Source organism: Zerene cesonia, chromosome 28, assembly GCF_012273895.1.
Source record: "Zerene cesonia ecotype Mississippi chromosome 28, Zerene_cesonia_1.1, whole genome shotgun sequence".
Taxonomy (NCBI): domain Eukaryota; kingdom Metazoa; phylum Arthropoda; class Insecta; order Lepidoptera; family Pieridae; genus Zerene; species Zerene cesonia.
In genome coordinates, this window is record NC_052129.1 from 4,427,449 (window position 1) to 4,441,476 (window position 14,028).

Sequence of the window (14,028 nt, forward strand, 5' to 3'; positions counted from 1 at the left end):
TGAGATAATTATATCATTTAAAAATGACGTTTTTTAAAATCTGGTGGTGGTTGTAAAAAAAATAGAAATGCTGGACCAGACCCGAGTCCAAGGTTGAGTAAGCAGCTATGTTTCAGATCACAAGGATCTCTAGCAAACAAGCTGACCGGCGAGGGCGACAGCGGAGACGTCGATACTCAGCTGACAAAAATGGATGTGGTTCTTACTTTTCAAATCGAGGTAAACATCACAAACTAGTGAAACATAACAGCGTACAGGAAAACCCTAAAACACATGAATATTGTGTTATACATTTTCTAAGGTGTTTGTTTAAATTATACCCTAAAATTATAGGTAGTGGTTATGGAAGTTAAAGGCCTTAAATCTTTAGCGCCCAATAGAATCGTCTATTGTACTATGGAAGTGGAAGGGGGTGACAAACTACAAACTGATCAGGCGGAGGCATCGAAACCAATGTAAGTATAAAACATGGATTGCTAAGTTACTTTTAAATAATTAACATTGTAACTTGTCAAAAATTATAGAAATAGACAAATTACATATTTATTTCGAGGTATTATGATGAGTCATATAAAAACATTTTTGATTGATATTAAAATTTCAATTAATTCAATCATTCGCGCATAACATTACTATTAACACAGCATATAAAGTCGCCAAATGCTACACTACGCCATAGCACTTATTTTTTAAATTATATGAATGAAAATTTAATCGAGTTTTGAACCTTGTTTGTATCTCAAAGGTGGGATACCCAAGGGGACTTCAGTACAACTCAGCCGTTACCAGCTGTCAAAGTGAAACTCTACACTGAGAATCCAGGAGTCCTCGCTTTAGAAGATAAAGAATTAGGAAAAGTTGTTCTGAGACCTACTCCTCTATCAAGCAAGGTAACTCTTCTCAACTATTCCTAAACAAGAAAGGGTTTTTATAAAGAATCTAAATATTATCATACAAAAATTTGCCCAACACGTAAGTTTTCCTTAAAATAGGTTTGGTTCTATCAGACAAATACTACGAACATTTTATTTTTTTTTTCATTTATTTATATTTAATTTCGTTGAAATATTTTATAGGCACCAGAATGGCATCGTATGACGGTACCGAAGAATCTACCTGACCAAGACCTGAGGATCAAAATAGCCTGCAGAATGGATAAACCCCTGAATATGAAGCATTGCGGGTATGTATACAATTGAATAAGATCAGATTTTTAAGGGGAAATTCCCTGACTAACACGGAACTGCTGAATTGGTGATTACGAGAACCTATTAAAAAATATATGTTGAATTAACCATAAATTGATAATGATTCTAGACTTTACTCTTTTCCATACCTTTTCCAATCCCTGCCTTTATTTTCCAATTATCTTTTACTTTATCTTTTACCCCTTAAAAGCGGGCAACGCGTATGCAGTGGCCATACCTCTACAAAGGTTCATTGACGGTGGTGATAGTCTGACGAGCCACTAGCTCAATTGCCCGCAATTAAATAAAATAGCAAGTTGAACCAAGGGACATACTATTAATTTTATTAAGACAAAATGAAAAAAAGAATCATCAGCTCAGCTCAGCGATCAATTGGATCGGATGTGTACGAATTTTGATACAGAGATAGATAATAGTCTAGATAAATAGCAACTAAGCTATTTTTTATATAAGTAAATTCATAAGGCATATTCAATTGAAAGACTTTCCATTCCAGCTACCTTCATGTCATCGGCAAAGCAGTATGGAGGAAATGGAAGAGAAGGTACATGGTGTTGGTGCAAGTCAGTCAGTACACCTTCGCACTCTGCTCGTATAAAGACAAGAAGTCTGAGCCTGCTGAAATGATGCAACTTGATGGGTTCACTGTTGATTATATTGAATTGGCCAGTGGTGAGTGGAATATTAAATTTCGTGGCTATAATAATGTTACATAATTCAACTGGAGTAATAAGTAAAAGAAGAAGATATTGACATTTAAATTATTAATAATTGCCTTGTTTAATAACTTCTCTTAATAAAGTTTTATTGTTATTAAGGAAAGTGTAAATTTTACTCAATAAATCATTTATTTCCAGCTCAACTTATGGTCGGTCAAGGTAAGTGAAAAATATTGTTAGATATATTTCCTTCATTCTATGAAATCTAAGCTAGCTATTATGTATGTATTTATCGAAATGTGTGTCCGTAAACTTTTTCATTATCTGATTCCCAATTACACGAGAATAATAAAATATATAACTTTGTTAACTATATTTTTAGTTTCCTCCTAATGAGTAGTATATTCTCATGTTTAGAAAATTTTATTCTGTTTCAAACATGATCTCATGTTATCTCATGTCATCATCAGGATTATTTTGAAATTCATTTGTGGCTTACAATCTCTTAGACATAGAAATAGACATATACATAGACATATCTTTATTGGGCACCAAAACAGAAATACAGTGAGTAGAAAATCAAACAATTATCGTTTTATCATCATATTATATCTTACAGAACTCGAAGGCGCGAAATATTTCATGAACGCCGTCAGGGATGGTGAGTCAGTTCTCATGGGGGTGGGTGACGAGAACGAGTGCCACTTGTGGGTGATGGCGCTCTACAGGGCGACTGGACAGAGCCATAAGCCCACACCACCTACCACTTCAGACACGCATATTAAGATTATGGGTGGTAAGTTTTTTTTTATGTCATAGCGGACAACTGAGCTGGTGGTCGCTTGATGGTAAACGATCATCACCGCCCATGAACATTCACAGAGGCTCAGACCTCTGAGAACGCGCTGGCCGCTTTTAAGGAATAAGGGATAAGGAAAGGATTGATGACTGGAAAGAAGGAATGGACTGGGAAGGGCGAGGAGAAGGAAATAGGCCTCCGGCTGCCCCAATCACCGTACGAAACACAATAGCAAGCTATTATTTCACGCCGGTTTTCTGTGGGGGTGTGGTACTTCCCTGGTGCGAGCTGGCCCAATTCGTGCCGAAGCGTGCTCGACTCCCACAATAAAAAGTAGCGAGTATCTTCTGTAAAAGATTAAATGAGAAATATAGGGTATAAAGAGATTTTCATTTTGAGTTATGAGACATTTGTTACTAATATATTTGAATTTTCACATGGTCAAAATCCCGTAGTTATTTGTTCTTCTGGTCTATAACAAAGAGTGTATCCTATATCTACTTAATTATTATTATATTTGAAATTTAACACGTCAAGCCAGATTGTCCATAGTATGAGGGGATTTCTAAACACCAAATTTTGAATACAGATGCTGATAAAGCTCGTAAACATGGAATGGAAGATTACATCCAGGCAGACCCTTGTCAGTTCGACCATCATCAACTATTTTCCATTCTGCAATCTCTGACGTTGAAATATCGTCTTCAAGATCCTTATTGCTCCTTGGTAAGTTTACATTTATCTACAATGCTAAAAAAAGATTAATTATAAAGCAACCTGTTTTATTAGACAAATAAATGTAAATCGGTTGGCGGATATTATTTAATATTATCTGTTGATATCTTGTCGCGTCTCATATTACGTGATTTAATTAGAAATGAAATTTAACGGATATTATTTGTTATCAGGGCTGGTTCTCTCCTGGACAAGTTTTTGTCCTAGACGAGTATTGCGCAAGATACGGAGTACGAGGCTGCTACAGGCACTTGTGTTTCCTCTCCGATTTGCTAGACGTGGCTGAAAGTGCGACGCAAATGGTCGACCCCACGCTGATGCACTACTCCTTCGCATTTTGCGCAAATCACGTTCATGGGAACAGGTAAGTTGTGTTGACGCTGCTTTGAAATCTCGTTTATATTGTTAAAGCAGAATTGCTATTAAGGAAAAGTTATAGTAAATACAAAAGTCTGAAAAAACCTTTAGGGTTTCATTGTAATACTTGAATTTGGTAACATAATATCTCTATCGAAATTCTTTTGATAACATAATATCTCGATAAAAAGAAATGCTATATGCCCACACCTGTAAGTGTGATAGTTACTTAATAAAGTGAACCATTGAAATGCATAGATTGTGATGATGTCAATGTTTCTATTTAAGTATCAAAATTACAATATATTTTACAAGAAAATTCTAATCATCGAGCTGATGAAACATTTCTTATTCAAGAAGAAAAGATAAGTAAGTTTGTTAAACTTGAAAATATAGTGGCTGTTACAATGATTACGTTGAAGCAAGTATAATAATATATTATAATAATATTTATAGTTTGCGTCATTTTCAATGTTAGAAAGCATGACTCTGACTAGACTTTTGTGATATACCTGCCTATTTCTATATTCGTAACTACTATCTATGTACTTATTAAAACCTTTTTGCTAATAATTGTTTATCTGTTCCTTAATCTTAATATTTGTCTAATAATCTTAATCTAAATATATTCGATGTTCCGCATTACACAGTATTGGAATGATGCAAATTAAAAATTTAAATAAATACAATATCTATTTCACGTTTCAGATTCAATAATTGTTTGTTTTTACGAATCTGAAATTAAACGTATTAGCTTTTCTTATGTTGACAAATTCGATTAAATATTTAAGTTTTCTCTATCAAAATCTTAATATCTAACCTTTCATATTTTTTATACATTCTGAATTAAAAATCCGGATATTTATTTTCATGATTTTTATGTAACATACGACTTATAATTCCAATACTGTTAGTAGTATTTCAGTTCGAATGAGCCTGTAAGTGTAACTTTACAAGCAAATATATTCTCTACCTATTGTGCCCCTATAACACAGCGTCTATGCACTTGATATCTGTTAAATGTGCTTAATGTGAACAAACGTCCTTTGCATACTAATCTTTGCCTGTAACAAGGAAATTGTGGTATTGACATTGCGGGAAAATCCATAGATTTGGCATCTAATTCTAAGTCTGATTTAATTGAAATGATAGTCATATATATACGAGTACATGTATTTAAAACACCTCTACTCAAATTTTATTTAACTGGTACAGTTATTCAATATTTTCCCTAAAAGGTGAAACCTTATTGCTTGAATTAGCATCGCTTGTGTTTTGTCAAGTTTACAGAATTCCATAAATGGAATTCGCTTACAGATTATAACTACTATAGATTAGAAATACATTACCACCGTTTGATAATCTGTGGAAGGATACTGCAATTTCCTGCCTCCCTTCCTGCTTGTGCCCTACTAGAGTAAGCTCAACAAGCCTTTCACAGTACGGCCACGTTGCCTGGCAGGCCAGACGGTGTGGGCAGCATCACGGTTCAGGAGAAAGAGAAGTTCGCTGAGATCAAGGAAAGGCTGAAGGCGCTGTTGCAGCATCAGATTACTAACTTCAGATATGCGTTCCCGTTCGGACGGCCTGAAGGCGCTTTGAAGGTACAAATATTTAGTATGATAATTCATCTCTACGATTTATCAGTACTTAAAAATATCCCAAGCAAATTCATTCGTACTTAGTAGACATAAGATTGTTATTGTTTCTATAAAAACTACGTATTTTTCAAAGGATAATTCTAAACCAACTAGCCATGTTTGTGCAAATAAATAATTGAGAATTACAAAAAGAGACGTATGTAAGTAATTTAATCTCGCAGGCTACACTTCTTCTCTTGGAAAGGGTTCTAATGAAGGATGTTGTAACACCGGTAGCACCAGAAGACGTTCGAGCCATGATCCAGAATTGCTTGGAAAACGCCGCGTTACTTAATTATACGACCCTAAGCCAAAAAGCTAATATCGAAGGTACACCCATTATTCATTAATGTCTGGAGGAGGTAGTTGTGTAAATGATTTGCAATTGTTGTAAATGATATAAAATCTTAAATATTTTGATTTCTGGGACGTCTTTGACATTTCTTGCAAACTTCTATTTCCCACTGATCTTACTAAAGTCTATGTATATATTACTCAAGACTTTGGCAACTAAACTATATTTAAATCGGGACCAGGACTACACAAGTAAGTATTTCAGTACTATATTAACATTATTAAACAATATGGGCTTAACCGAAATTTTTCTTACACACTACTTAATACAAAATTTAATCTATTATAATCAGAGGATCTACGTGGTGATACTATGGTGACGCCAGCGAAGAAATTGGAAGATCTCATACGTTTGGCTGAACTCTGTGTTGATCTTTTGCAACAAAACGAAGAACATTATGCTGAGGTATTGATTATTAATTAATTTAAACAGGGAGCTAATCGGTGTGTAGATATAGATGGAGGGAAAGATGTTCCTGTTCGTGATTTGAAATGTAATAGAAACGAACTGAATTAAGTTTATGATGCAATCATTATCGGTATGATGACGGCTGGAATGTCTTTTCATGATCGATAAATATGTTTCAGATTTAAGTTCGTAGAGAGAGAAATATGGGAGCTTCAGTCTGTAACATGCTAAAAAATAATTATAAATTTTGATACGGTGAATTTTTGCAAGTGTCTATTATAATTTTGACTATGATGCAACTTTGTGTATTTACATTAAACTATGGACTATAAATAATTCTTCCATGCGATATTTTATTATTAAAATTAAGTCGTACATCAAAAATTCACAGTTGTGACGTAATAGCACTCTATCCTATCACTTTTAGTTTACGATAGCTGAAAATATTTCGAAAACGTTATACTACTCTATTTATGAAGTGATGGTTAATGAAACTGTATCGTTCAAAAAATAAGCTATAGGTGTTTATGTTCATCAGAAAATGATCATCATTTCAGAAATTCTATTTATCAGAAAATAGAATAAAATGTAACTCGTTTTAAAATATTAAATTATTGCAAATTGCATTTTTATGCTAGTAGTCATTGCTGTTAAGAATGTTATTTTAGGGCAAGGTTCCAAAATAGACATATATTAGGCTCACATATTTCATTGATTTGAAAATATTTTCAGCTATAAGACGCAATTTCTATTAATTTCTGTCTACAGTTATATATTTAACAAAATTATTTGCAGTGTACATTTTTGCAACTGATTGAATAATATGATAAAATAAATTTTAACTAAGGACAATGATGGAAATTTCCATGTAAATAATATATCTGTAAAATATATAAAATAGGTATTTTAAATTTTACAATAACATACATAAATGATAATAGTGTTTTCTAAAATATGTACGCATTTGTTGAATTCGTTTTTTAACTCGAAAATTTTCTGATGCCAACAATTTCCGATGATTTTTTATTAAAATAGTTAGCAAATGTTTCATTTCAATCAGAAGCAAACTTAATAGTATCAATGTTAACTGGTAAAATCGTATGTGTTTCGTGTTGCTTTGTTTTGGGGGTGAATTTGTATTCCTTATCATTATAGAATACAAAATGATTGACTATATTTAATAATTTACTGATGTAAGTGCGTTTGTATACGCATTTCTTAAATTAGTGTTACCTAAGTCTCCCAAATAATGTACAACAGTTTATGAAGTTATGAGACGAGTTTAATACGTTCTGTAGGCTCACAACTAGAACTCAATAATTAATAGTAAGTTCTCTTAAATAAATATTTATAAAGTTATATTTATTTTCTTTGTACTCAAAGTTTATATTTAGAAAAGTATTTAGATAGTTAATATTAACAATATTGATAATGAGGTATACAAATTCACTCACCGACATACAAGCCTGTCGACCTTATATTCCACTTCTGTCTTATTTTTTGTTTCTCCGCAGGTTTATAACGCAAAGTCGGAATCAACCGGTCAACAAAATGTAACTACTTTGAATGCTCGGCTAACTGATCACTTAAATTCACAGACTTGATCATTTCCCACTATATTGACCACAGACTGTTAAAGACATAATTTTATCGCAAAATAGTTTCGTGATCAGACCACTCGCTTGCGGCTTAGCTGATTAGATTTTGTGACCATTGCATGTGTGATTGAACATGCAAGGCAGTCAATTATTTGTATAGATATGGCAGCGGATACTGAAATCAATTAGTTTAATAAACAACGTCTAATATGCATTTTCGGCATTTGTTCCTTGCAATTCGTTATCCAGTCCTGTATTTAAGCGTACCTTAATAAATGGCTGTATGTTATAATTTAACACTGTTTTGCCACTTTAATAAACACCGCTGCCCATGAACATCCACAGAACTATCTTTCAGAATCTAGTTTTTCTGCAAATAAGATCTAGGTTTTATGAAAAAAAAGGTAAGCGTAAAAGACGAATTGATAACGAAAATATATGAAAGTTTGAAATTAACAGTTTTCCAATATTTATTCTTGAACAAAATTTGTAGAATACTAAGTATGTAAACATATTGCAATTGATAAATGCCGAAAATATAAATAATTTAGTTTGACATCATTGAAATAACTATGAGAGTAAGTAGACGCTGCGCAAACGATGAAACTTTTCATTCTAGGCTTTACTCAAAATTTACTTTTCTCTTCCTTGTAATAGTTACAATTGGCGCGTTTTAAAGTCACGTCTACAATGAAAGGTGTTTGAATTATTTATTTCAACCTCTTCCAAATCTGGAATCCTTTTTCATCTTGCAAGGGCACATTATCTACGTCTGATTTATCAGTCTGTTTGCCCTTTGCTGTTAAAAAGTTTGACTGCGGGTTTCTCTACACATTTAACACCATTCCTTAATTAATAAGCTTTGGATAGTTAGCTTCAATTCATAGATATTTCGCACATTATACGAATCACATTTTTGGTTAGTCTATCGATTGGTAGATAGATGCATGTCTCTTCTGTCTTAACGGCACATAAATTTGCTTAGAACATATATATTAAATTGGCAGCTAATAAATGTTAAAATTTTAAAATGCCAATTTGATTTCGGAATTTTGCAGTTTGTATTCTTTTAATTCATTGTTTTTTAATTACTCCATGATTTTCGATTTTAATTGTGGCAATTTTTTGATTTGATAATTCTATGAATCTACAAAATTTATTCAAAATTAACCAAATTTAAGACGATATGTAACGTTTACGATAAATGTACTATAAAATAATTATTCCTCTTAAAACCTCCATGTAAAGTTTTACAATCCGATAATACTATTTTTTTATATAATCTCTTTATGCATAAATCTTTTCTTTACTTTCTGTATATGAGTATATAGTTATGTAAAAAGGATTCATGACATTTTTTCCTGTACAGGCATTTGCGTGGTTCTCCGATCTTCTTACGGAGCACGCGGAAATATTCTGGGCGTTGTTTGCTGTTGATATGGACAGGGTTTTAGCTGAACAACCCCCAGATACTTGGGATTCGTTCCCATTGTTTCAAATACTTAATGACTATTTACGCTCCGATGGTAAGATGAAAGGCAAGGTCAATTTGTTAATGGAAGTCCTACGTAGAATAGTCGTAGATTAATTAGTTCGTCATTGGTTGCGTTTGCAATATTATAGATGAGTCTAGTATTGGAAGTATTTAAGAAACCTTAGTTTTTTATTATTACTTATTCTTAACTAGATTGTTTGATTAGTGTAAATGAAGCACAACTGATAAACTATGAAACAACGGTGTGTGATATGTGAATGATTCCTTATAGCTATTCAATTAGATAAGATTTAATAAGACATTGCATCATAGAATTTCATTCATACTAAATAATGGTCCCTATGCACCATCAATCTATAATATTGTGAACGTCGCCTAGGTGGTTACCGTAACGTCTTAAAGCTAAATTAATACCAGCGTAGGTAATTGAGCGCGATAGACGAACTATATAGCTCTGTCTTTTTCCCACACTGGAGTTAGTACTGCTTTAAGACGTCACGCTAACCTTCCACAATGCAAATCATCATTCGATAGAGCTCCTTGAATACGACGGCTTTGTTGTCGTTTAGACAATAGAGTAAAGTTAGACTAGATATAAATAGAAAAGCGCCGTTGCGAAAGTGTATTATAATAATTCTATAACTTTATTATATATTCAATGCTATTTGAATTTGAAATTTGAACATTTTTAACTAACATTAAATGAATCTCAGCTACTAACCATAAATACTAGCGACGCCGTCTGTTGTAAACAATTTTTAAAATTAAAAGAAAAATAAACATTTCCCGAATTCAGTTTAAATATCACACGCTTCTCAGTAGTGCTGTAAAATCATTTACAAATTCGTGTTGAGCTGAAAATAAGATGGTATTGTCAATTTCAGAAACCCTGAGAAATGGCCGTTTCCATGAACACCTGCGCGACACGTTTGCGCCACTTGTGGTGCGATATGTGGACCTTATGGAGTCGTCTATTTCGCAGTCATTACATAAAGGGTTTGAAAAGGAACGCTGGGAAATTAAAGGGTTAGAAAGTATAGTATTAAGGCATTAGGTATTTGTATTAATAATATTGACAGTTACTTGAAATTCTTATATTAAAATAAATGTGTGAGACAACTAAAGGAAGTGCTTAACTTTTCACGGTTGAGTTATATTCCTCTATATTGATTGATTAGGGAAGTCACTGTCTTATGAGATACAGGTAATAACCTAGTTCAGAAAGCAGAGCATCATTGTGAATGTAATATTTGTCCTTGCTAATAAATAAAAATAAAAAAAATATACCTACTATGTTATAAGCTCAGTCTATGTGGTTAATAATAAGAAACATTTATAATATTGCAGTAACGGCTGTGCAACAAGCGAAGAGTTATTCTGGAAATTGGATGCTTTACAAAGTTTCATCCGGGACCTGCACTGGCCTGAACCAGAGTTCCGTTCGCACCTGGAGCAGAGGCTCAAGTTGATGGCCAGCGACATGATGGAGACCTGCATACAGAAGACCGAGGCTGCTTTCCAGGTGCGACGTATGGTTCAAGTAGTGATTGTATAAGATGGTAAATTAATCTAACCAAATGGTCAGATTCATCTGGATAGAAATTTCGCATAGGGAATCTATTTAATTTTTAGTTTTATAGCATTGAAATGCTTTATAAATGAGAAATTTTGAAAGAATAGAAAAAATTTGATCACGAGGCAGGCTTAGATTCTTGAATGGGAATGCTATTGAATTGAAACCTGCTTCGTTTCTGGAAACGTCCGCGTCGGTTAAAAAAATGAAATGATGTGCTCAAGCAATAGATGCTAATCAGCACCAACAATGTTCATTTGTTGTGAGGTTAATAAGAACTTCATCCTTTTAGATCTATCCTATATAACTGATCAAAAATCTTACCCTGTTTTCAGTCGTGGTTAAAGAAAAGCGTGACCTTCATGTCGACGGACTACATCATTCCAGCAGAAATCTGCGCCATGGTGAACGTGGCCCTCGATGCCAAGAACCAAGCGCTCAAACTCTGCGCCGTTGAAGGAGTGGACATCGTACGTACCTCTCTGTAATCTTTTAGTTCTCTGCCTCAGGCCCGTATTCTTGGTAATTTGGATAGCAAAGTTGAATCAACATGTTGCGGAGTTGTTGGCAACGTGTTGCTGATCAACTGTTGTTTAGAAATGTTTACCATGAATACAAGGCATTAGATGCCATAGCGATGTCGCCAACTACGTATCCAAGAAGTTGATATGGACATGTCAAACCGTCGCCATGTTAGGTACCGCATGTTTCAATATTAACTGCTTGAATACATAGCCAGCAATGCGCCATGGCGTCTTGATGAGGCAGAGTTCTAAAAAATATCCATTATCAACCACTGCCATTAATGCTTAGATATCACTGCTCATATACATTAATCATTCATTACACAACGCACAATTCGTTTAACATTTATTGATTTATGTCAGAAGGGCTTTATCATCACTTGTTGTCAATTTTACTACCAAAATATTGCATGACGTGAAACAATTTGGAATTATTTAGAAGAAGTTATTTATATATTTTTGTTGTTTTATTAAAATAATAAGCAACAAAATATTGTTTAAAAATTATTAATTATATATTTATCAATTTCATATCCAATGCATTTCTGAATAAAATTCAAATAGTCATTTGCCATGACTTGTCAGCCCTTCAGAACCTTATTTGCAACATTAAAATCATTCACATCTGCTATCGTATGCATCACCGTCACAAACAGTTGGTTGTTAACATTTTACAGCATACATTACATGGGCAATTCGGGGGTTGGTCAAAATTAACTACACATCAATTGGCTTTACACATACTGCTACCGCTAACTGCGCTACTGAACATTAACGCTTCACATACATGTAGAAAACGCCAGATATATCGTGATGTATTGTTGAATTGAGAGCTTTTGGATTCCGTTATTATTTGTGTTGATACAGTGATTTGTTTATGGTTTTCTTTGTACGTCAGGGTTCTGTGACGTATTACGATATAATTGCAAACGCAAAGTTCAAGACTTTTAATGAATTGGTCTGTTTTTATCTTCAACATCAAAAAACTTCAACGAGGATCCCAACTGTTGCAATTATTTAATGGTATCATCTTAATAAAATATTAACAGTGTTGGAATTCATATGGATTCCCTGATAAACCAATTTTCATAGCTCTTAGAGCCCTCTAGCTCTCTTGGTCGATATGAAATTTAGATCTCAATAGTGAAAAGCTGTGCTAGAAATATTTCATCGAAAGTATGACCATTTTATATAGTATCCGTTTGTGTTTAAAGCTAGCCAAGCTTTTAATTAAAGTTTTAAATGTTTGTGCACTTTTTAACAATTTGAATATATAATATTTTTATATCAGTAAGTGTATTTCTCTTCTTACACAAACAAAAAAATACTGTAAACTGGAACCCATTACGATGAAACTACAATCAAATCACTGTATAACCAACACAAATAATCCCCGTACACGTAAAAAGCGTCCAATTCAACACCAATACAAATAACCATAAAGAGGTCTCGAACATACATACAACATGCATCAAACACAGGACAGCTAAAGGGTAACGGGTAGCAGTACCACATGAAATGTTAACACCGACACTCTCTCACAGTACCAGTACCATGCTAAAATGGATGCCCAGATCGAGACGTGTCTCCACGCGATGGCGACGGGTATGACCACGCGCCTCTCCGCCGTGCTCGAGGCCACGCTGGCTAAGATCGCGCGCTTCGATGAGGGGAGGTGAGCTAAACAAACCATACAGGCATTTGCTGGTGCATAAAAACTTAACAACAAATGCATACTTAACAAAAAGCTATTAAAAAAACTATAAATGCGTTGCCAGCTTTTTGAAATGAAAGGGATACAGAAAGGATTGACGACGGGAGGAAAGGAAAAGACTGGAAAGGCTGATGATACAGGCCAAGTATACACTTATCGGAGCTAGTTAGCTATATCTTTAAAGTTATTCTAAGGTGTAGGTGTCCAGTAAACGTTCTGACATTACCTTAATCATTTTATACCAGCGCTTTGATGAGGGGAGGTGAGCTAAATTGTTTATAAGTGTTGTTTTGTTGCTGTTGTTATTTATTTTTATATATTTTATATTATATTATATATGAAGCTAAAAACGCTCATTTACCAAAAAATAGCTCACAGCACGTTGTGGTCACGATAAAAGAGTCAAATTATGGTGAACCAGTGAATGTCGGTTAAAAATAAATCGTTAAACTTATTAAAACTTATTATGATACAAACCAGTAATCAGTAACCAGTAGCCCTTTATCGAACCGCCAGTTAAAAAGAGTTAGATATGACAACAGATACGTTTAAATGTATCTAGTTAATTTTAAAAATAACTCGTTTAAAAGTAAATGGATGTGAGTGTAATAATTATTTTCTCTTTTTTATGGTTTTATCTGTACTAGAAATAATTTTGAACATGGAATAATTTTTTTAATCTGTGATTTCAGCTTGATCGGGTCAATACTGACCATCGCCAACGTTTCCGGCTCCGGCAAGGACATCGGCCAGGGATACGTTAATTTCATGCGGAATTCTATGGATCAGATCAGATCGAAGGTAATTCACAACAGAGTATACTGAAAATATTTATACATTATCTATCCTATCCTACTTCCTATTAATATTATAAATGCGAAAGTTTGTAAGGATGTGTGTGTGTTTGTTGCTCTTTCACGCAAAAACTACTGAACCGATTGCAATGAAATTTGGTACGTAGAT

The 14,028-nt window shown here is 33.7% G+C and overlaps 1 protein-coding gene across 10 annotated transcripts in view; it reads left to right on the top strand.

The window, feature by feature from the left end:
• LOC119837576 (calcium-dependent secretion activator) overlaps window positions 1-14,028 on the top strand; it is a 40,611-nt gene that overhangs the window by 22,382 nt on the left and 4,201 nt on the right. For 4 of the 10 annotated variants that reach the window (XM_038363207.1, XM_038363209.1, XM_038363211.1 and 1 more), the window contains 19 exons: window positions 66-219; window positions 334-455; window positions 746-890; window positions 1,077-1,183; window positions 1,705-1,880; window positions 2,066-2,086; window positions 2,487-2,663; window positions 3,256-3,392; window positions 3,575-3,765; window positions 5,200-5,362; window positions 5,581-5,728; window positions 6,046-6,158; window positions 7,676-7,714; window positions 9,129-9,297; window positions 10,139-10,280; window positions 10,602-10,776; window positions 11,163-11,297; window positions 12,896-13,026; window positions 13,758-13,866. In XM_038363207.1, the coding sequence (XP_038219135.1) occupies window positions 66-219; window positions 334-455; window positions 746-890; window positions 1,077-1,183; window positions 1,705-1,880; window positions 2,066-2,086; window positions 2,487-2,663; window positions 3,256-3,392; window positions 3,575-3,765; window positions 5,200-5,362; window positions 5,581-5,728; window positions 6,046-6,158; window positions 7,676-7,714; window positions 9,129-9,297; window positions 10,139-10,280; window positions 10,602-10,776; window positions 11,163-11,297; window positions 12,896-13,026; window positions 13,758-13,866 (2,554 nt within the window). The remainder of the gene's footprint in view (window positions 1-65; window positions 220-333; window positions 456-745; window positions 891-1,076; window positions 1,184-1,704; window positions 1,881-2,065; window positions 2,087-2,486; window positions 2,664-3,255; window positions 3,393-3,574; window positions 3,766-5,199; window positions 5,363-5,580; window positions 5,729-6,045; window positions 6,159-7,675; window positions 7,715-9,128; window positions 9,298-10,138; window positions 10,281-10,601; window positions 10,777-11,162; window positions 11,298-12,895; window positions 13,027-13,757; window positions 13,867-14,028) is intronic. The other 6 variants (XM_038363212.1, XM_038363213.1, XM_038363217.1 and 3 more) reach the window with 3 other exon arrangements.